This window comes from Lampetra planeri, chromosome 66 (genome assembly GCF_965212315.1).
Source record: "Lampetra planeri chromosome 66, kcLamPlan1.2.h2, whole genome shotgun sequence".
In the NCBI taxonomy this organism is placed as follows: domain Eukaryota; kingdom Metazoa; phylum Chordata; class Hyperoartia; order Petromyzontiformes; family Petromyzontidae; genus Lampetra; species Lampetra planeri.
Window position 1 is genome coordinate 78236 of NC_136172.1, and position 23734 is coordinate 101969.

At 50.4% G+C, this 23734-nt stretch overlaps 1 protein-coding gene across 1 annotated transcript in view; it reads right to left on the bottom strand.

Moving 5' to 3' along the window:
* LOC144737219 (alpha-2-macroglobulin-like) overlaps positions 1-23734 on the bottom strand; it is a 67041-nt gene that overhangs the window by 35968 nt on the left and 7339 nt on the right. Inside the window, exons 3-16 of the mRNA XM_078619940.1 lie at positions 22892-23048; positions 21587-21639; positions 20065-20085; positions 18551-18725; positions 17308-17392; positions 15583-15703; positions 13679-13793; positions 11681-11790; positions 7812-7985; positions 6625-6864; positions 5114-5174; positions 4522-4664; positions 1822-1971; positions 24-173 (exon numbers count right to left, since the gene is read on the bottom strand). Of these exons, the coding sequence (XP_078476066.1) occupies positions 24-173; positions 1822-1971; positions 4522-4664; positions 5114-5174; positions 6625-6864; positions 7812-7985; positions 11681-11790; positions 13679-13793; positions 15583-15703; positions 17308-17392; positions 18551-18650 (1449 nt within the window). The 5' untranslated portion in view covers positions 18651-18725; positions 20065-20085; positions 21587-21639; positions 22892-23048. The remainder of the gene's footprint in view (positions 1-23; positions 174-1821; positions 1972-4521; positions 4665-5113; positions 5175-6624; positions 6865-7811; positions 7986-11680; positions 11791-13678; positions 13794-15582; positions 15704-17307; positions 17393-18550; positions 18726-20064; positions 20086-21586; positions 21640-22891; positions 23049-23734) is intronic.

The following is a 23734-nucleotide window of genomic DNA, read 5'->3' on the forward strand; positions in this document are numbered from 1 at the left end:
TGTGGGCGTTGTGGAGCACACACCTTGAACAGCCGATGCACGCTATTTTGGAAATCATCCATCCATACACCGTACGATCGTTTGCGCCGTCGATCATGTTCCGAGCTGCAATCCCACCGCTCGATTCCGTAGTCGTAGTAAGTGAGGTCCTGCACCTGAAGCCTTTGGAAAATCTGTCGGGACAAATCGCCGCGAGAGCAGACAGAGATGCGGCGAGAAGAGAGAGTTGACTTTCTTTTTTGTTTTGTTCCCATAAGATGTTTACAGCCAATTTATTGACATCGTGTCTACGATTCGTGTGGGAGTGAGATTGAACAGATGGAGATTAGTCCACACACTCTGCTGCTGTACAACCGCCTTCTCCTGACAGAGCCAGGGGGTAAAGCGCCTCCTCGACACAAACCCACGGGAAAATAGGTTTTTAGTAATAGGGTTTTACCCTTTCAAATGGTACAAAACTGACACCTTTATACAAGGCATCATGTTTGCAATAACCACAACACAAGCAGTCAAAATGCAAACAAAAAGAAACAACTCTGATGATGATAATGATATGCACTTTCTTTGAAGTTGATTGGTCCACACCTGAGACAGCGTTTCTTAGAGCCCCAAGGGGGCTCGTATTTTCCTGTGCGATTAGTCCACAGGTGCCCATGGGCAGATCCCCTAAATTGCTGCAACCCTGGAGGGTGCTGGTTGATGTTGTTCGGGTCGTGCGTCCACAATGTGTCCAAATTCGACTTGGTAAGAGGAGTTGGTTTGTTCACTCCTCTCGTCTGAAGCCGTTTATTGCGCCATTCAATTTGTTTCATCTCCATATCACAGGGGCCGAGTATCGGGTATACCCGATGAGCTGGGGCGTGCGTCTGCTGACGCCGGTCCTCAGGAGAGTGTTTCTGTCCCGTCCACAGGCGCTGCGCAATTTATGCCTCGCAAGCAGTGGCTCTTGTCGGCCTCGCGTGCTCCGGACGTGGAAGATCGGATGGTCCGGCCTACTGCTCTTCGTGAGGAGCCGGCTTCGTCCGATTGATTGCTCATTTCCCCCGGGTCGTCCAGGACGGAAGAGCCCAACCCCCCTGGAGGTCCGGCATCGCGGACTCGCTCAAAGACTCGGATTGCATAATCCCCGCACGTTGCACACTCCCATGCCGCCTGTGGTTGTCGCGCTCGCGTGAGTCATGGCGAGTAATTGGCTGATCCTGCGCGCCCTTGGGCTCACGAGCGTCGTTACGCGTTGTGGGTGGGAGATGTAGATTGCGGGGGCCCTGCATGTCGCGATTGTTATTGTTCTTGCTCGGCATTATTTTTTATTGTTCGCCAGCGTATAATTGTGTTGAGGAGTGGAGTGCTGACGTCAGGTCACACTCGCCTCGGGGGAATGCCGTCAGGGTAAAGTGACGTCATGCCCCCCGGGGTATTTGAGGGGAGACCCGTGACGTAGACGGGGTCTTCACCGTGAGCCAGAGGAGTGAGTGGTTAGGAAGTAGGGGGCTCCGGGAAAGAGGGTTGGAGATCCACGTCAAGCTTGAAGAAGCCTCCAGCCTCGCGGTCCGGGACCCAGCTTGTGGTCCGGACCGGGATAGTGGAAACGTGTCTAGTTCTGCCGTAGCGTGGTTAGTTGGGCGGTCACCACCCGAGAGTGTGTTGTGTTAATAGCCTGGAGTGCGTTGTGCTGAGAGTTCAATAAAAACGCGTTGCTCCCAAGAGAAGGTCTGCGGCTCAGTTGGACTCACTACATTACTATTGCTTCATTAGTGCTGTTATTGTTGTTTATTTTATTGCCGTTCTTGTTATTATGGTTGTTATTGTTGCCCCCCTTACCGACTCGGCCGACAGCTGAGCTTCGGGCTTGAGGAGGAGGACGCTCTTGTCGACGACGCGCAGCGCGCACAGAGAGCCGGGAGACGCACGGATCGACAGAGTGGACATGGCTCCCGGAAGTTCCTGCTCGTGCTCAAATCCCACAGACACCTGCGCACGCGGACACACGCACACACGTACGCACACGCACGCACACACACGCGCACACGCATGCACACGCACGCACGTACGCACACGCACACACATGCATGCACACGCACACATGCACACACACACACGCGCACACGCATGCACACGCATGTACGCACACGCATTCACACGCACGCACATGCACGCGCGCACACGCGCGCACACGCGCGCACACACACACAAAGACAAAGATCTCCCCCGCCCGTATAGCCTTAACAGACTGTAGGGGCAAGTGCTGTTCGCGAGCACTGATGAAGGCCGGCACGGCACGCGAGGGCGTGGGTGGCCAGCACCACGTCCGGCCGCCTTTGTCTCCCCAAGTTGCAATGTTTACTACACACCGTACCAAGTACTCATTTTGGGCTGAGTCGACCTAGGGGAGGCCCAGAACCAGTTCGGATAATCGTCATTGGCGTTGGCCGTGAGCGGGAATCGAACTCGAGTCGCCGGAGTTCGTAGCGCAGCGTACCGCTAACCGCTGCACCACCGCTCGTCACTCGGAAACACGTCCAATCCACTGCAGCAGAATGGGAGGCTCCTCCCCCTCCCCTACCCCCCGTCCTTCGCCTTTATGACGTCACAATGCTGTTCCTGGGAACCCCCCACCCCCTGTTTTCCCCATAGACTAAGAGTAGAATCGGTAGCGACGTCACTTGCCGATGTTTTTTTTTCCTTTCATCGGCCGTATTCAGCCACGGTGGCTATGAGATGTTAACTACCTCGCCTGGTACGCAGGAGGTCGTGGGTTCGAACCCGACCGAGACGATGCCTGCTGCTGTATATTTGGAGTTTGCGTGTCTCTCACTCTCTCATCATCACCATTACGGTGGCTAGGAGATGTTAACTACCTCGCCTGGTACGCAGGAGGTCGTGGGTTCGAACCTGACCGTGACAATGCCTGCTGCTGTATGTTTGGAGTTTGCGTGTCTCTCACTCTCTCATCATCACCATTACGGTGGCTAGGAGATGTTAACTACCTCGCCTGGTATACAGGAGATCCTGGATTGCAGTCTTTCCCCGTGGCCGCGTGGATTTTTCTCCGGGTCCTCCGGTTTTCCCCTCAACATTTAGAATCAACGTCTCTACGTGTTTAGAGGTATTTGGTTGCTGCTGTAAATTTGTGATCGCCAGGTCGCTTCTGGAAAATGCCCTCCCTTATTACAGACCAATCCACACTACCATACACAATACACTCTACACTACTATCCACTACACTACTACATACCTGCCAACCCCTAATCAGTGCCCTACCTTGTTAAAGACCAATTCAGACCTTATTGATCACCCTGTGCCCGTATAAATATCAAAGTTTAGCCTACAAAGTCCCATCCCAAGGGACGAACATAAACAGTCAAACTAAAATATAGTGCCCGTATTGAAACGGCTGTACGCCGTATAGACCTGAAAACTCAATTCGCTGTACAATAATACGGGGTGAACCGTTTGGGTTGACTGGTATGTTATACATCGCTGCAGTGTGGCTTCATACCTGGCAAAATAGAAACTGTTTAGTTTCACGACATCGCAAAGCGTTCCTGGAATCTCCCCACAGGCTAGAATAGAAACATCACTTGCGCCGGATGCGTTGTGCCGACCTTTCATCGGCCGTGCCGAGCTCGGGTTTTGAAGCGCTAAACATCGTCCACTCAAGAGTCATTCTGAGCAGACTAGCGCGAGCTAAAGTCACGTCGGAAACCGGGTCGACTCTGTCTACCGGGTGGAAGGCTCCAACTACTGAGTTGCCATGCAGCCTCTTTTTCAGAAGCGACGTTTGAAGCTATCACAAATGATAGCTTCTGCGAAGTTGACGGCTTATTGTCACCACGTGCAAATGTTACGGCAGCTGCCAAATGTTTCTAAAGGCGTGAAGTGAACTTTTGAATGTGGAGGGGAAAGAAAACGGAGGACCCCGTAGAAAAATCCACGCGACCACGGTGAGAGAGAGACACAAACCCCACATATACCCCAGGCGTCATGTAACTAAGGCCTTTATTTAACCCAGTCCTTAATGAAAACCAGACCTTCATGCAACCCAGGCCTTATGTAACTAAGGCCTTCATGTAACTAAGGCCTTGATGTAACTCAGACCTTAATGAAACCCAGGCCTTTTGTAACTAATGTCTTCATGTAACTCAGCCCTTAATTAAACCCAGGCCTTCGTGTAACGAAGGCCTTAATTATGCCATGGGAGGTAATGCCATTTGACCCACGACCTCCTGCATACCAGGCGAGGTGGTCAACATCTCCTAGTAATGATGTGAGAGAGACACGCGGACTCCCAGCATACAGCAGCAGGCATCTTCGGGGTCTAGATCGAACCCATGACCTCCTGCATACCAGGCGAGGTGGTCAACATCTCCTAGCCACCATATTAATGATGCGAGAGATACACGCAGACTCCCAGCATACAGCAGCAGGCATCTTCGGGGTCGAGATCGAACCCATGACCTCCTGCATACCAGGCGAGGTGGTCAACATCTCCTAGCCACCGTGGCCGCCATTGTGGCACACCTTGTTGGGGAAGCACTTGTGCACGGACAGGGCGAGCGTGTCAGCCACCGTCTCGTTGTTGAAGACCATCCAGGCGAGGAGTCGGGCCGTCGGTGCGAAGCTGTGTTTAACCTTGAGCTGAAAGTGATGGGAATGCGCTTTGCCTGTATGCGCACACAAACACGCACGTACACACACACACATACACGCACGTACACATGCACCAACAATAACAACAACCGCTATGCGCGTTGAGGCAATTGCGTGAAGTGTCGAATGCTCCCTGGCAGGTCCACTAACAGGGTTGGGACTCACCATCAGCCCCATCAAACCAAAGCACCTGCCTGGGTATTTTACGCCATCAAAATACTCCATCCCCTCAACTCGCCCATGAGTTGTGGAGAGAGAAAGAGAGTGGATACGTTTGTGTACCTGCGCAGTGCACATATGTCTAGCTCCAGTTTGGAATACACAGACATACACAGACTTACACAGACACACAGACACACACAGACTTACATAGATACACATAGATGGCCATTGTTAACCCTTGCCACCTCCCTGTGTAATTCACAGTGTATCAGAATGCAGGTGGTGTCATTAATTATCGTACCCAGGTACACTTTGTCAATGGTGAAGGACTCCGTGTGCAGGATATTTCCTCTTGACATGACCTGAACAACAATAAAAACAAAAACGCCAACAATATCACCTCAATGCATACTTACTACTATTTTAACTATTTTTTTTCTATTTTAAAAAGATGGGTTTTCAAAGCACACCTGTATTTCGGCGCTTTATGTAAATCTTACATAAGATGCTGTGTGTGTATGTTGAACTTCTTTTGCACCGTACGTAGCCAACCATGCCATGTATGTGTAATGACAACAGTGCCGAAATGTGGTGTGAGGGGACTAGTGGCCATGGGAGGTAATGGTAGGAGAGTCAACTGCAGTACGAATGGACTAGTGGCCACAGGAGGTAATGACAGGGGAGTCAGCCTGCAGTACGAATGGACTGGTGGCCAATGGAGGTAAATACAGGGGAGTCAGCCTGCAGTGTGAGTGGACTGGTGGCCACCGGAGGTAATGACAGGGGAGTCAGTCTGCAGTTCGAATGGCCTGGTGGCCATAGGAGGTAATGACAGGGGAATCAGCCTGCAGTACGAATGGACTGGTGGCCACGGGAGGTAATGACAGGGGTATCAGTTGTGAGTGTGAAGGAACCGGTGGCTACCGGAATGTTCGAGGAGGGAGCGTGGTCAGGTGATGGAAGCGGACGGTAGAGTCTGCCAATAGAAAGAGCGTCCAGAGTCGGCAAGAATTATCGAGAAGGGTGGTGTTGCCTCATGTTGATCTATAAGGGAGACTAGGGGCCGTTGCAGTGGGATCTCCGCCTGATGTTAAGTGAACGCGTCTTCAACAAAGTGCCATCTCAAGAGAAGTGTGTCAAGGCATCATTACATATGTATGTTGAACTTCTTTCGCACCGTATGTAGCCAACCGCGCTGTGTGTGTGTGTTGAACTTCTTTCGCATCGAATGTAGCCAACTGTGCTCATCAAAGGTGTGGCGCGGCGGTGGTGGAAGGACATCAGGTTAAAGATGACATAGGAATCAAGTGGCCGTCCTAATTTTGACAGTGGTGGGTGCATTGACCGTGGAATACCACGTAGTGCGCGGTTCATGGCGGATGTTAAAGATCCCCACCGGACGTGATTCGAAATGACAAGGCCATGTTGTGCTGCTCATCGTTTGTCCAAATTGGCCCCCCGATAACAGAGCTACCTGTCTTGAAAATTCTCGTCCATTGGTCACGTGTAAGCGAGTCTGTGTGTTAGTGAGTGAGTTGACGTGTGGGTGGATGAGTGGGTTAGTGAGTTAGTCACTGTGTGGTTGAGTGAGTGGGTTAGTGAGTGAGTCGCTGTGTGGGTGACTAAGTGGGTTGGTAAGTGGGTTGGGTCGCTGTGTGGGTGGGTTAGTGGGTTAGTAAGCAAGTTACTGTGTGAGTGAGTGAGTGGGTTAGTGAGTCGCTGCTGTTGCGGGTGAGCGCGCGAGTGACCTCTGCCATAACGACGGTGAAAAATGAGATTCGCAGGCAGAGAGACAGAAGCGACGGCGCTCACCAGAACATTGATAACAGGATGCACAACTCCTCCCGTGTGGCCGTCACCGGCGCTGCTCCTGTTTTCTTTCAGCACCAGAAGCAGGCGCAGAAAGACGGAGGAGCCGCACTCGAGCGTGTGAGCAACGCGGTCCAGCTGGAGGAAGCTGTCGCTGGGCGAGAAGAACGCGCTGATGGTGCTGTAACCCTGCTGGTAGGTCACACTCGGATGGGCGGTCGAGTTGAACTCGGGGTCTGTGGCCTGCGGGGTTCATTGTGGTGGTGTGGGGTGGGGTTGGTGGGGTGGGGGGTGACACATACGGATGTGTCTCTTAAAGCAATACAACACAAATTGGGAAAATTCCACAGAATATATCATTAATGCCTTCATGTAACTAAGGGTTATATAGCTGGGGCCTTCATGTAACCCAGGCATTAACGAAACCTAGTTCTTATGTAACTAGGGCCTTCATGTAACTCAGGCTTTAATAAAAACTAAGGCCTTATGTACCTAAGGCTTTCATTTGACCCATGCCTTAATTAAACTCAGGCCTTATGTAACTCAGGCCTTAATGTAACCCTGGCATTAATGAAACCCAGTTCTTATGTAACTAAGGCTTTTATGTAACCGAGGCCTTAATTAAACTCAGGCCTTATGTAACCAAGGCCTTCATGTAACCCAGGAATTTATGTAACCCTGGTGTTAATTAAACCCAGGCCTTACGTAATTAAGGCCTGCATGTATCTAAGGCCTGCATGTATCTAAGACCTTCATGTAACCCAGGCATTAATGAAACCCAGACCTTACCTAACTAAGGCCTTCATGTAACTAAGGCTTTCATGTAATCCACTAGTTAATGAAACCCAGGCCTTATGTAATTAAGGCCTTCATGTGACCCAGGCATTAATTAAACCCAGGCCTTACGTAACTAAGGCTTTCATGTAACCTAGGCCTCAGTGAAACACAGGCCTTCAGGTTACAATGGCTGGGAGCTGCACAGTGGCAATAGCCCCATCACCCCAGGAACAGAGCCTTGACTTCTCAGAATCCTTAGAAGATGTCGATTCGAAGATCTCAGGGGGACCTCGTCAGAGAGTAAACACGGCTCAGGTCCTTGCGAACATTGTGGGAGCTAATAGCATCGAGTGCCTCTGCAGGTCAGCAGCAGGATGCACCTCTACTGGAAACACCGTGGGCCCATGATTCACCTCCAGGAAGATCGTGTCGGACTTATTAAAGTCGCCCGTGTCTATTGTGAAAGTGAACGTTCCGTCTGCCCCGGTGTGGTGCTGGCTTCCGGGAGGAGCGGCGTTGCCTTGCTTCACGGTCAGGCTGACGAGTTTGTGTGGGACCGGACTGCCATCAGGCCTCTCCACCTTCACCTGTGGAAACATGGATGGACAAGTTAGACTCCCGGCAAAGGTGGCGATTATCTGATGCGGTAAAACTAAAACGAAGGCCAATTTTTATTTTAGGATTTAAAAAATGTATTTTACCAGGTAAGGCCCACTGACATATGTAGCTCTTTTTCAGAAGCGACCCGAATATCACAAATGATAGCTCAAGGATGTGGCTTATTGCGTGGAAATGCATAGCAGCCAAATACTCTTAAGCGCATGTTTCTAAATGTGAAAGGGAAACAACGGTGGACTCAGAGAAACAATCTACCCGACCACGGCAGTGCCGGATGATCCTAATAGCAAAAGTATAATATGCTACAGGCCCTGCACTTTCAAGGCCCCCGTACTAAATGTTTTAAAGCTATCAATTTCGGTGCAGTGATTCTGCATTTACTCTATCACTATAGAAATATACCGCCTTCAACTTTTACGAACGACTGGGTGTTTAGGGTTAGCGATATGTTGCAATATCTGGTTGTATAGCAAATTAAAAAATACAATTACTTTACTATGCAAGTAAAAAATGTGTGTTTTAAAATTTGTGTGTTTTATTCAGGGCCCCTTTATAACATACTAGCGGGAAGTACCCGGCATTGCCCGGGGGGAAATATATTTCAAAACCTGTCTTTTCTATAAAACATAACATATTACTTACACAAATACTAAGCTATTGTGAAAGCCCGGCGTTCTGTTTGTCTGTCCCTTTGTCGATCAACAAAATTATAAGAGGCTGGCAGAAGTCCTGAATCAAAAAGTAATAGAAAGTGGGGGATAAACACCCTACATACAATAGAGTAGTATCTAGTGACTCTGTAGTATTAACTGGCTCTACAGTTGTATCTGGCTCTACAGTAGTCTCTACTGACTCTATAGTAGTATCTATTGACCCTATAGTAATATCAAATTACTCTTTAGTAGTAACTGCTGACTTTTCAGGAGTATCTGCTAGCTGCAGTAGTATCTACTAACCGTAGTAGTCGTATCGACTGACTCTACAGTAATATCTACCGACTCTATAGTAGTATGAACTGACTATAGTAGTAACTACTAACTCTATAGTCGTATCTACTGACTCTGCAGCAGTAGAAACTGAAAAATACACACAATGCCGAGGTAAATTCTTCACAGTGTGATGTCCTCTGCTCCCCCCCCCCTACGCTAATGTGTGTACTTACTACGAGAAGGTCCGTAAATAATCATCTAGTCCGTAGATACTACCGTAGTGCGTGAGGGGGGATAGTGGGGCGGGGGGGGGGGTATAGCGGCCCAGCCCCAACCGGCCAAGGCGCCACCTCGGCCGGCTGGGCAAACTAGGCGAGGCCGGGGGCTCTGCACGGGACAAGGCCTCACCACCGCACTCTGTTAAGTTAGTCGTTAACTGCGTCGATATATACTATTATCGGGTCGGTATATACGACTACAGAGTAGGTAGATACTACTGTAGAGTAGGTAGATTAGTCCGATCACGACATCAATACGAGATGGGTTACATTGGCTACCCATCAAACGTAGCATCCCTTGCAAACTACGTCTACCCATTCCACAAGTACTCGATTTGAAAATGTTGTAGTGGGTTTACTCTCCAATACATAGCCGGTTAGTGCTGTACTAGTAACGAATTGGTCACACGTTTTGTTCTCATGACAATCCTTTAAAAATTGGCTGTGTCAGGTGGTGGTGGGTCCAATGATACACATTCATATTTACCAGATCTAACCCCAAAGAAACGTGTGGATAATATTGGTCGTGAAAGCCCTACTACTACTATGTGTTAAACTCATCCACAAGAGCATGAATCAATTCCACTCCAATTCTATCTCGGCCCAGCAGTGATACGAAATGAGTTACACTGGCTACCTATCACACATAGCATAGCTTACAAGCTATGTCTACAATAATCTGAATGAATCCACCACAATGCTATCTCGGCCCAGCATTGGTATGAGACGGGGATACTTTGGCTGTGTACCAGTGCAAGAGAAGTCTGCGACCTCTTTTGCAATTATCCATGTAGTTTCGGTGATCTGTGCCCAACGCCTGATGCTCTGTACCACCGGGCATAACGCTGATGTGGAGGCTGCGTGGATTTTCATGCAATTTTAAGTATATTTGTTCTTCACAAAAGGCTTATTACTAAAATTGTAACTTATTGTTAGTTTTTTATTACTAAGGATAATCGATTTTCCACAAAAAATATACACTGGCGCGTTTTAGGATTTTATATGTTTGTTTTGCACAGTCAAAGAATGATAACACTGGTCAACACACTTTTTCTGGCATAAGGTATTCCAACGGTTTTCAAATGTGGCATCAGTTTTTGTCTATCACATCAGGTTATTGAGATATCAAATATTGCATTTTCAATAAAAACTGCAGAAGAAAAATATTAAATAAATGTGTATATCTACATAAAATATTATAAAAACACTATCCTAAAAATACAGCACCATATTTTAACACTAAAGCAGTCACTGACTGGCAAAAACTTGCAATCATAAGTGACAGAGTTAATTCGGGTAAAATCAATGAAAATGGGGTATGCCGATAGCATAAAAATGAGATGCGATAGAGCAAATCTGAGATCAGATTTGGAATCAGCTCCCTGAAATTAGTCTAAAACAGCTGCAAAAGTCCAGGCCAGAAAAAAATGCTTTTTTGTTGTTGACCAGTGTAATACGTAATCTTTCCAGTTCTCTCATTCCTGCATTCGTTATCGCTGTCAATAAGTCACAAGCACAAACGCCTTTCGAGTACATTTGCTTTGATCTCAACGAACCTGCTCTTTTTGTTCCCCAACAGACAACTTTACTCGGTTGTCGCCTTGCCAAGACGCAACGAAAATTTCCAACCAACGACACCAAAGTGCCGATTCAACAACAAATGAACTCGCGAGGAAAACTTTCCGCGTACATGACCGTCAAATGGTCTTACAATTCAAACCCAGTGTTTACATTTCGGTCACCAAATGTAATTTTCATACGAACCCGTCACAGGACGGCACGAGTCATTTTAAAGATAAACTAACGGCTCGGGGAGAAACAGACTTTTGACTTTCGATTTAAAGCTTTTTCCGTGACTGCAGGGATTCATCTTCTTGGTTCTTTCGGTAAAGTCACGTAGATTGGAAATAATAAAATAATAAAAATAAAATATAATAAAATAATTCTCACGACGTTTCGGCCACAACGCAAGCAGCCGTCCTCATTCAGACGCTGTCTTATCGACAGACCTGTTCTTCACCTGAGGACGGCTGCTTGCGTTGTGGTCGAAACGTCGTGAGAATGATTTTACGTTTTATTTTTATTATTTTATTATTTCCATTCTACGTGACTTTACCGAAAGAACCAAGAAGACTTTCGACTTTTAAACAACTTTCATTGCCGCCAGAAGCAAATGCACTGGAGGCGATTTCAACATGAAATACACAAAGTCACCATCAAACAAATGAAAACAAACGCTACAAATCGACGCGCTGTGGCGCTAAAAGCACCGTGCGCAGTACAAAGGAAAAGTCACGTGGTTGTGGTGCAGAGAGGTTCGCTTTGCAAATGCAATGTCGGGTACCCGGTTGTTGACAAGCTCAGAGGGCGACTTCTAACGACAACGAGGGGGATGAAGGCGTAATGATGGGTCATGATACACCGCAGTTCTGCTGGGATGTGCTCTGCTCAGGTTACCTTTCCCACAATTGGAAGCCCGTATCGGTACCACGAGGGCATGTCGACGAACGAGATCCGGGTTATGTCCGTCTCAAAGTTCTTCTCTGCCTTCTGTTTCATTTTCATTCCTGTGCAGGTGGTGGGGGGGGGGGGGGTGCAAAACAAAGAGCCTTTAACAGACTGTTGGGGCCAGTGCTGTGGGCGAGTATCAGCACCGATGAAGGCCGGGACTGTGGCATACGAGGGGGTGGGTGGCCAGCACCACCCCGGCCGCCTTTGTCTCCCCCCAGTGGCGAGGGTTACACATTGCACCAGGTACTCCTTTGAGGTCAATTTTACCCACGAAAATCCCGGGACCGGTTTAGGAAATCGTCGCTGGTGTTGGCCGTGAGCGGGAAATTGGACCTGGGTTTGCAGCACAATGATAACCGCTACAATACCGACAAAGATCCCCCGCATAGCCTTAACAAACCATTGGCATGAGTGCCGTGAGCGAGTAGTGTCACCTATGAAGGCCCTTCATCGGTGAGATACGGTCTCGCACCATTAATCCTCCACCACCCGACTTGGCAGGGGTGGAGGAGTGGGGGCAGTGGGGGTGGGAATGTGGCAATCGATCTTGGTTTTTTTTTTTTACCCCCAAAACTTTCGAAAAGCAAGCGAACATTTTCGACTGGAACATCGAGCGTCGAAGTGAAAGAATGTTTCGGGGGGGATGGGGGAGCGGGGGAGTCCTGTTGTGTTGTCACAGATGTAAGGCAGGTGGGGGGGGGCAACGTTGCTGCTGTCAGCGTGTATGCCATTACAATCGAGGAATTTGCCGGTAATGTTCCAGCGTCGAAAGTTTTCATTTTACAAAGTGTAAGCGCCCCACCAAGTGGATTTGTAGCCCTTTTGTCAGAAGCGGCCCCTGGCTATCGACAATGTTAGCCCAACGGAGTGGCGTCTTATCATCGTCATTATCGCGTGTAAATGTACAGCGGCCAAACACTCTAAGGCTTCATCATGGGACCTCCTTTGCCAGTACTAAACTATGCGAAGAGGTTTTCCCCTGTTTTTCTGGCAACAAAACAGCTGTGTTAAGATGTTACAAGGAATCATGTCTGCATTAACCACAATGCGTGGTCAGAATGCAAACAAAAAAACATACTCTGATAATATATGCATTGCCTTTGAAACTGATTGGTCCACACCAGAGACAGCTGCTTAATTTCAAGCGTCCTCTGGTCTAACACCGTTTGAGACAAGTATTGTGGTTAATGCAGACATGATTCCATGTAAAAGGTTTCAGTTTGGTGTTTTAACATCTTAACACCTGTTTTGTTGCCAGAAAAAAAGGGGAAACCTATTCTCAGTCTAAGAAAAACCTGAGTTACCCACTCACTCATCCGTCCACTCACTCACCAAGCCGCTCACTCATTCACCCACCAATCTCACACACTAACCCACCCACCCACTCACTCACACAATCCATGCGACCACTGCGGGGAGAGAGACAGATGTGCCAAACTCCATCTTCAGGGTCGGGGGCAGACGTCGCAATCGGGTACCCGATACCCGTACCCTACCCGATACCCGGCTACCCGTACCCGGCCGGGTACGGGTACCCGTTTGTGACCCTGGTGCGGCCGGGTACGGGTACGGGTAGACTGTGAGCCACTGATGAGTAACTGTTTGTCACTCATTTCCCAACGTCTTGTCTCTTCTCACAATTCAAGTTCCTAGAATCAACCCACCCTCGCCTGCAACATGGCTTCATCCCAGAGGTCGCAATCAGGTACCCGATACCTGTACCCTACCCGTACTCGGCCGGGTACGGGTACGGGTACCCATTTGTGACCCTGGTGCGGCCGGGTATGGGTACGGGTAAGGAATCAAAACCCGTTTGAGACCTCTGGTCGGGGGATCGAACCGACGGCCTTCTTTGCATAGCAGGCGAGGTTAGTCAACATCTCCTAGCCACCGAGGTAAAATATCATGCAAACAAAATAAAATCGGCAACAACAAAAAAGATACCTGTTCCCTCCTCCTCCAGCACAGCCACGACTTTCAGAACGTGCGTTGTGTGACAGGAGGCGTTGCTTGGCTTGGCGTTGTCCACTTGCCACTCCGCGCATCCATCCTTCCCCACCTGTCGTATCGGAAGTTCGCAATGGGTCAGATGCAGAGTGCAAGGCGATCCGCGGTTTCACGCGCTTCTGCGGCGCGCCCACTTTCGAATAATGCTTCGCTTTGCGTTGAGACCTTTTTGTAAAGAAGCCCCGACGAGGTGTTGAAGACGAGGAACGTGAGACCACCATTGGTACCTCATTTGCCAGTAAAAAATTATGATAATGTGTTTTTTACCCTTTTATCTGGCAACAAAACTGACACCGTTTTTACGAGGAGTCATGTTTGCATAGACCACAATACCTGCAGTCATAATGCAAACTAAAAGCATAACTCTGATAATGTATGCACTGTCCTTGAAGTTGATTGGTCCACACCCGAGACAGCTTTCCTTAGAGCCTAGTCTCACATGGGTTGGACCAGATGACGCCTAAAGGCGCATGACTCCTCGTAAAAAAGGTGTCAGTTTTGTTGCCAGATAAAAGGGTAAAAAAACAATTATCATGTTTTTTACTGGCAAATGAAGTACCAATGGTGTAAATGCTTACCCCGAGCTCTCATACTCTGATGGTGCATTGTCTTTGAGTTGTGCACCTTTTGGCGTCATCTGGTCCAACACTAGTGGAGACTAGGCTCTAAGAAAAGCTGTCTCGGGTGTGGACCAATCAACTTCAAGGACAGTGCATACATTATCAGAGTTATGTTTTTTGTTTGCATTATGACTGCAGGTATTGTGGTCTATGCAAACATGACTCCTCGTAAAAAAGGTGTCAGTTTTGTTGCCAGATAGAAGGTAAGACCCTTTCATTAACAGTTTACCGGGGGGGGCGTTTCGCAACTCTTGATGAATAAGAGCTCCAGCGTAGCTGTGCAGCCTCCGTCTTTGTCCCAGACAAGCGCGCCTACGATAGGTCACTCTCCACATTTATATCTGCCTCCACGTCCTAAAATCTCAACCACCTGTCCTCTCCTCCTACGGTACCCTCTCATTGATCATCCCTTAACCGCCTGCTCTCAGCGACTGTGTTATCTCCATTGCATATGTATTTCATTGGCTCTGGGTAACGTTTCTTCTCCGTTTTATTTACTTTCCGACAGAGCTGTTCTACACCTGAGGACGGCTGCTTGCGTTGTGGCCGAAACGTCGTGAGAATGATTTTATTATGTTTTATTTTTATTCTTTTATTATTTCCCTTCTACGTGATGGCTTTACCGAAAGAACCAAGAAGATGAATCCCTGCTGCAGTCACGAAAGAAGCTTTAAATCGAATAAAAAATAGGTGCCAAGAGAAATTAGAGAGAGGACAGGTTGTGGAGGGATAATGAATGAGAGGGTGCAGTAGCAAGTTGTTAAGAATTAAGGACCGAGTGTTATACTGCGTATATGTCTTGTATCGATATAGGTTAGAAGAATATCGTCGAAATTGTGTGCGAGTTGTTAGTGAAATCCCCTAAACCCTTCACCATCAATTTTTTAATGGAAAAATTGCTTTTGACGTAACGCGACATTGGAGCCACGCGCATCCCTTTCCAGAGGAAATCTGAAAAGCTATGAAGCTCTTTTCTTCTACCAGATGTGCCAGTAGTTTTTTTTTTCTTCTTCCCACCAATGTCCAGTGACCGAAATGGATTAATCAGTGACATTTTTCAAGATGTTTTTATTTTTATATAATTGATTCCAGGAGAAACCGGTCTCCATTGATTAGTTGCCGTTAGCGGGAATCAAACTTGGGTCGCCGGGTTCGTCGCGGGCTAAACGCTACTCGACAGCAAGACACAGCCAACCTCCTCCGCACCCCCAACTCGCTTACTTTCATGAAGAACTCGTTGCAGACTGGAGCGATGCATTCTTCCCGCCACCAGAATCTGGGCTGGCCCTGAATGCACACGCTTGCGTTCACAGCACCGTGCACTGGCTTCCCATACGTGTACCTGTGGAAATGTAGAAAAAGCCCAAATGACGAAATTGTAAAAAAAAAAAAAGTTCCTGCACCCGGCACGGCAGCTTAAAATGAAATGGCTCCGATTACACTGGTCAACAAAAAACATGTTTTTCTGGCCTGGACTTTTGCAGCTGTTCTAGACTAATTTCAGGGTGCTGATTCCAAATCTGATCTCAGATTTGCTCTATCACATCTCATTTTATGCTATCGGCATACTCCATTTTCATTGATTTTACCCGAAATTAACTCTGTCACTTATGATTGCAAGTTGTTGCGATTCAGTGACTGCTTTAGTGTTAAAATATGGTGCTGTATTTTTAGGATGGTGTGTTTATAATATCATTTTATGTAGATATCCACATTTATTTAATGATTTTCTTCTGCAGTTTTTATTGAAAATGCTATATTTGATATCTCAAAAACCCGATGTGATCAACAAAAACTGATGCCAGATTTGGAATCAGCACCCCAAAATTACATTAAAACAGTTGGAATACCTTGTGCCAGAAAAAGTGTGTTGACCAGTGTTATATATTGAGGTTCGGAATCTTTATTTTAGACTGGGGGAGGAGGAGGGGGAGGATGGAGGGGGGAGGGAGGAGGGGGGAGGACGAGGGGGGAGGAGGAGGGGGAGGGAGGAGGGGGGAGGGAGGAGGAGGAGGAAGAGGAGGGGGAGGGGGGAGGAGGAGGGGGGAGGAGGAGGGGGGAGGACGAGGGGGGAGGAGGAGGGAGAGGGAGGAGGGGGGAGGGAGGAGGAGGAGGAAGAGGAGGGGGAGGGGGGAGGAGGAGGGGGGAGGAGGAGGAGGGGGAGGGGGGAGGAGGAGGGGGGAGGACGAGGGGGGAGGAGGAGGGGGGGGGGAGGAGGGGGGAGGGAGGAGGAGGAGGAAGAGGAGGGAGGAGGGGAGAAGGAGGAGGGGGGAGGAGGTTGAGGAGGTTGGTGAGGAGGGAGGGAGGGAGAGAGAGAGGGATGGAGGAGGAATCCCACCCACCCATTTTTTTTAACCGCCCATCCATTCACATACAGACGTGATGAGCTTCTCTGCTCTCGTTGATGAGTTTTGTGTTGTCACGTTGGTGACTCCTCAGCCTAATGCGGCTCTCGTCTTGGTCTCGTGAATTCTCACCAGGGTCACACAAATTCTACTTTCATTTAATAAAATACTCAAGTGTCTCACGCAGAAACCCATAAATGCTGGCTCAATACCTCTAACATGGCCATTATGAACCCACTCAGACCCACGGCTCAAACCCAGGATCTCCTATTACTGGCTAAATGTCTCTAACATGGCCATTATGAACCCCCAGAGAAAGACACCCAGACCAAGGGCTCAAACCCAGGATCTCTTAAATACTGGCCAAATGTCTCTAACATGGTCAATGTAAACCAACCCAGAGAGAGAGACACTCAGATACAGTGCTCAAACCCAAGTTCCCATACATCCTGGCCCAATGTCTCTAACAAATCCATTGTGAACCAACCCTTAAAGACACCCAGACCCAGGACTCAAACTCAGGTTTTCGTGAATATTTGCTCAATGTCTCTGACACTGCCATTGTGAACCAACCCAGAGAGAAACTCAGCTCAGTGCATACCTGCCACATACTTTCAGAGTGACACTCTCATCCAGATAGTTCAGGTAGGATGGCGTCTGAATGGAGACCTCGAAAGTTGGGAGCACTGCAATCAGAATGGAAACAACAATAATCACGTAGCGATCATCATCATCATCATGTACATGGTGAAATAAAATACACTGTGCACACGTACATCTCTCTTGTCAATCCACTGCTGGATGATGGCCTCCCTATTACCCACAGACTCCTCACACATAGACCCACAGACTTTTCACACAGAGAACCACAGACTCCTCACACAAATACCCACAGACTTCTCACACATAGACAGACAAACTCCTCATACGGAGACCCACAGACTCACCACACAGGGACCCACAGACGCCTCACACAGACACCCACAGACTCCTCATACAGAGACCCATATACTCACACAGACACCCAAAGACTCACACAGAGACCCATAGAATCACACAGACTCCTCACACAGAGACCCACAGACTCACCACAGAGACACCCACAGACTCACCACAGAGACACCCACAGACTCACACGGAGGCCCACAGACGCACAGACACCCACAGACTCAGCACACAGAGACCCACAGACTCAGCACAGAGACACCCACAGACTCACACGGAGGCCCACAGACTCAGCACACAGACACCCACAGACGCACAGACACCCACAGACTCAGCACACAGAGACCCACAGACTCCTCACACAGACACCCACAGACTCAGCACACAGAGACCAACAGACTCACAGAGACACCCACAGACTCATCACACAGAGACCCACAGACTCCTCACACAGAGACCCACAGACTCCTCACACAGAGACCCACAGACTCACCACAGAGACACCCACAGACTCACACGGAGGCCCACAGACTCAGCACACAGAGACCCACAGACTCAGCACACAGAGACCCACAGACTCAGCACAGAGACACCCACAGACTCACACGGAGGCCCACAGACTCACACGGAGGCCCACAGACTCAGCACACAGACACCCACAGACGCACAGACACCCACAGACTCAGCACACAGAGACCCACAGACTCCTCACACAGACACCCACAGACTCATCACACAGAGACCCACAGACTCACACAGAGACCCACAGACTCACACACAGAGACCCACAGACTCCTCACACAGAGGCAACCCCCTATCCGCCCCCATGTGACATTTTGACTGAACGTACATCGACCTCCTTGTCCACCGTCCGCCTCCCCCCCCCCCTTTCTCCCTACCGTACTCCTCCACGGTGAAGGTGTGCGAGGCGACGGAGTCTCCGCCGCGCTGCTCCACCACCGCCACGTTGTAGGTGCCCAGCGGCGGCTCGGAGGGCATGCCCAGCTCCAGCTGCACGATGCCCGCCCGGCCGCTCGCGTCCCTCCACTGCGCGATGCGGTTCCTCTGCGGGTCCTGCGGTGACGTGCAGACACTCAGGTGGTGCTGGTGGTGGTGGTGGTTGGGGTGGTTGGGGTTGGTGGTTGGGGTGGTGGTGGTGGTGGTGGTGGTGGCGGTTGGGGTGATGGTGGTGGTGGTGGCGGTTGGGGTGGTGGTGGTGGTGGTGGCGGTTGGGGTGGTGGTTGGTGGTTGGGGTTATGGTGGTGGTGGTGGTTGTGGTGGTGTTGGTGTCGGTTGGGGTGATGGTGGTGGTGGTTGTGGTGGTGGTGCTGGTGGTGGTTGGGGTTGGTGGTTGGGGTGGTGGTGGTGGTGGCGGTTGGGGTGATGGTGGTGGTGGTGGCGGTTGGGGTGGTGGTGGTGGTGGTGGCAGTCGGGGTGGTGGTGGTTGGTGGTTGGGGTTATGGTGGTGGTGGTGGTTGGGGTGGTGGTGGTGGTGGTGGTGGTGTTGGTGTCGGTTGGGGTGATGGTGGTGGTGTTTGTGGTGCTGGTGGTGGCGGTTGGGGTGGTGGTGTTGGTGGTGGTTGTGGTGGTGGTTGTGGTGATGGTGGTGGTGGTGGCGGTTGGGGTGATGGTGGTAGTGATGCTGGTGGTGGTGGTGGCGTTTGGGGTGATGGTGGTGCTGGTGGTGGTGGTGGTGGCGGTTGGGGTGGTGGTGGTGGCGGTTGGGGTGATGGTGGTGCTGGTGGTGGTGGTGGTGGCGGTTGGGGTGGTGGTGGTGGCGGTTGGGGTGATGGTGGTGGTGGTAGTAGTGGTTGGGGTGATGGTGCTGGTGGTGACGGTTGGGGTGATGGTGGTGGTGTTGGTGTCGGTTGGGGTGATGGTGGTGCTGGTGGTGGTGGTGCTGGTGGTGGCCTTTTGGGGTGATGGTGGTGCTGATGGTGGTGGTGGCAGTTGGGGTGATGGTGGTGGTGTTGGTGTCGGTTGGGGTGATGGTGGTGGTGGTGCTGGTGGTGGTGGTTGGGGTGATGGTGGTGGTTGGGGTGATGGTGGTAGTGGTGCTGGTGGTGGTGGCGTTTGGGGTGATGGTGCTGGTGACGGTGGCGGTGGTTGTGATGATAGTGGTTGAACGTGAAGAACCAGTGGCATCTACATCCGCATAGCGTGAAAATACCAGTGGAATATTCATCTACAGGAGGTTTTCCAACTTTTAAAGCCATTCATGGTGTTGAATGTAAATGCTGTACACCATGTTTTGCTATCGACAGGAGTAATGTGGGACTTATGAACAAATTGAGTAACGAACAAACATCTGGAACCTCACTCGTTTTTAAGTAAATGAGTCCCTGTGCAGCGCTTTTACAGACAATAATAATAATAAACTGTAATAATATAGATATCCATTGTGGCATCTTACCTCGATATATATGAGAGCGTACTGCAAAAGAAACGAAAAACATAGCACGATTGGTTAGTAACGGTCACACATATTTTACTCGAACCAACGCTGGTGGAAGTGCTCCCAGATGGTTACACACAAGGTCCGGTTTCAACATTCAATTCCTCATCAGCATCATCACCAGCAGGGTCGGGCTCTGCTCCGTCCAAAGCTGGTGGATCTGCCCCAGAGGTCGCAAACGGGTTTTGATTCCTTACCCGTACCCGTACCCTACCCGAAATGAGTGACAAACGGTGACTCACCAGTGACTCACGGCCTACCCGTACCCGTACCCGGCCGCACCAGGGTCACAAACGGGTACCCGTACCCGTACCCGGCCTGGTACGGGTACCCGTTACCTACCCGTACCCTACCCGAAATGAGTGACAAACGGTGACTCACCAGTGACTCACGGCCTACCCGTACCCGTTCCCGGCCGCACCAGGGTCGCAAACGGCTACCCGTACCCGGCCTGGTACGGGTAACCGGGTATCGGGTAGGGTACGGGTATCGGGTACCCGGTTGCGACCTCTGATCTGCCCCCAGGTGTTTACAGAACCCACCCCTGGGTCAGGCGTGGAAATGGCGAGTCAGTTAAAAACGGCAAAGCTCGGTTAAACATTACAAAGCGTTATCTACACACGTGGCCTCGTGTCGTCCTTGATGTCCGTTTACTTTTAGATTTGCCCGCCAACTTTGGGACACGTGTGGGTGTGTGTTTGTGTGTCTGCGTATATGTGTGTGCAAAAGTGCAACGGTTAGCGCTACGCTGCGCTATGAACCCGGCGACACGGGTTCGATTCCCGCTCACGGCCAACACCAGTGACAATTATCTGAACCGGTCCTGGGCCTCCCCTAGGTCGACTCAGCCTCAAATGAGTACCTGGTGGAGTGTGTACACATTGCCACTAGGGAGACAAAGGCGGTCGGGCGTGGTGCTGGCCACCCACCTCCTCGTGTACCGTTCCGGCCTTCATAGGTGCTCGCTAACAGCACTTGCCCCTACAGTCTGTTAAGGCTATATGGGGGATCTTTATCTTTATGTGTGTGTATCTGCATGTGTGTCAGCGTGTGTTTCAGCGTGTATCTGTGTGTCTTTCTGTGTGTGTGTGTCTGCGTGTCTGCGTGTGTCTGCGTGTGTCTGCATGTGTGATCGGCGTGTGTGTTAGCGTGTATCTGTCTGTCTGTGTGTGTATCTGCGTGTTTCTGTTTCTGTGTGTGTCTGTCTGTGTGTGTGTATCGGTGTGTGTGTCTGTATATCTGTGTGTCTGCGTGTGTGTTTGTGTTTCTGTGTGTGTCTTTGTATCTGTGTGTGTATCTGTGTGTGAGTCAGTGTGTGGGGAGCGGTGGTGTAGCAGTTAGCGAGCACACTGTGCTACGAACCTGGCGACCCGAGTTCGATTCCCGCTCACATTTACGATTGTGAACCAAATGGGTGCAATGCTGCAGTCAAGGTTATAAGAACCATTAGGCTTAGAAACTCTTAGAGACGATTTCTTACCGTTTTCAAGACGGTTGCAAAATTCTCATCCAAGGTGACCACTCTGAATTTAACTGCACACACAGAGACACACAAACAACAACCAAGATCCCCCGTATAGAGTGAACAGGCTGTTGGGGCAAGTGCTGTTAGCGAGCAGCACATATGAAGACCTCTGTGTGAGTCTCTGTGAGTCGGTGTGAGTCTCTGTGTGAGTCTCTGTGCGAGTCTCTGTGCGAGTCTGTGGGTCTTTGTGGGAGTCTGTGGGTCTCTGTGTGAGTCTGTGGGTCTCTGTGTGAGTCACTGTGTGAGTCTGTGGGTCTCTGTGTGAGTCTGTGGGTCTCTGTGCGAGTCTCTGTGTGAGTCTGTGTGGGTCTCTGTGTGGGTCTCTGTGTGGGTCTCTGTGTGGGTCTCTGTGTGGGTCTCTGTGTGGGTCTCTGTGTGGGTCTCTGTGTGGGTCTCTGTGTGGGTCTCTGTGTGGGTCTCTGTGTGGGTCTCTGTGTGGGTCTCTGTGTGGGTCTCTGTGTGGGTCTCTGTGTGGGTCTCTGTGTGGGTCTCTGTGTGGGTCTCTGCGTGAGTCTGTGGGTCTCTGTGCGGGTCTCTGTGACGACCTCGCGTGGCGCGTGCCGACGTGACAATTTTTTCTTGGCCCACGCGGAAAATTCCGAAATGTCATCGACCCGCTGGACATTGCGCGTCCACGCTGTGTGGGGGTTGTTATTTTTTTTCATCGCGAACCGAGCGTTCGTGAGACGTACCGGATAACGCCCCCCGCCTCCCTGCCAGATTAAATGACGATGGTGACCCCCTTTGTACGCGCATCTGTGGGGTTAAGAGCCACTACACTATTATGCACTACGCTACCCCATTATACACTATACTCTACACTACACTCTACACTATACTCCACTGGATCTTTGTCTGTGTATAGGCGCTGCTACTCGCTATTGACAGCTCTTGCCCAAACAGTCTGTTAGAGGCTACACGGGGAATCTTTGTCTGTGTATAGGCGCTGCTACGCGTTACTGACAGCTCTTGCCCCAACAGCCTGTTAGAGGCTACACGGGGGATCTTTGTCTGCGTATAGGCGCTGCTACTCGTTACTGACAGCTCTTGCCCCAACAGCCTGTTAGAGGCTACACGGGGGATCTTTGTCTGTGTATAGACGCTACTGCTAACAGCTCTTGCCCAAACAATCTGTTAGAGGCTACACGGGAAATATTTGTCTTTGCACACACACGCAAAGACACAAAAACAAAGGCCCCCCGTATAGCCTGAACACACTGTTGGGGAAAGGGGGGGGTGGGGGACGGCCTTCCCGCTCACCGCTCTGGCCGGGCTTGTAGACGGGCTTGTCCGTCTGCACGAAGACGACGTCCTTGGCCTTCCTCACCACCACCGAGTGTGTCTTGGTGAAGTTGAGCCCCTCGCCGGCCGCTCGCACCACGAGGTTGGCGTACGTCGTCCCCTGGACGTCGGAGACCTGCGCGGCGCCGCGAACGCCGGAGGCATCGATGTCAAGGGGGTCATGGCGATCGTCGACGTGGCGATCGTCGTCGTCGTCACGGCGATCGTCGTCGTCGTCACGGCGATCGTCGTCGTCGTCACGGCGATCGTCGTCGTCGTCACGGCGATCGTCGTCGTCATGGCGATCGTCGTCGTCATCGTCGCGGCCATTGTCGTCATCATAGTCGTCATCATGGCGATCGTCGTCATCATGGCGATCGTCGTCGTCATGGCGATCGTCGTCGTCATCGTCGTCGTCATGGCGATCGTCGTCGTCATCGTCGTCGCGGCCATTGTCGCCATCATCGTCGTCATCATGGCGATCGTCGTCGTCATCGTCGTCGTCATGGCGATCGTCGTCATCATAGTCGTCGTCGCGGCCATTGTCGTCATCATCGTCGTCATCATGGCGATCGTCGTCGTCATCGTCGCGGCCATTGTCGTCATCATCGTCGTCATCATGGCGATCGTCGTCGTCATCGTCGCGGCCATTGTCGTCATCATCGTCGTCGTCATGGCGATCGTCGTCGTCATCGTCGCGGCCATTGTCGTCATCATCGTCGTCATCATGGCGATCGTCGTCGTCATCGTCGCGGCCATTGTCGTCATCATCGTCGTCGTCATGGCGATCGTCGTCGTCATCGTCGCGGCCATTGTCGTCAT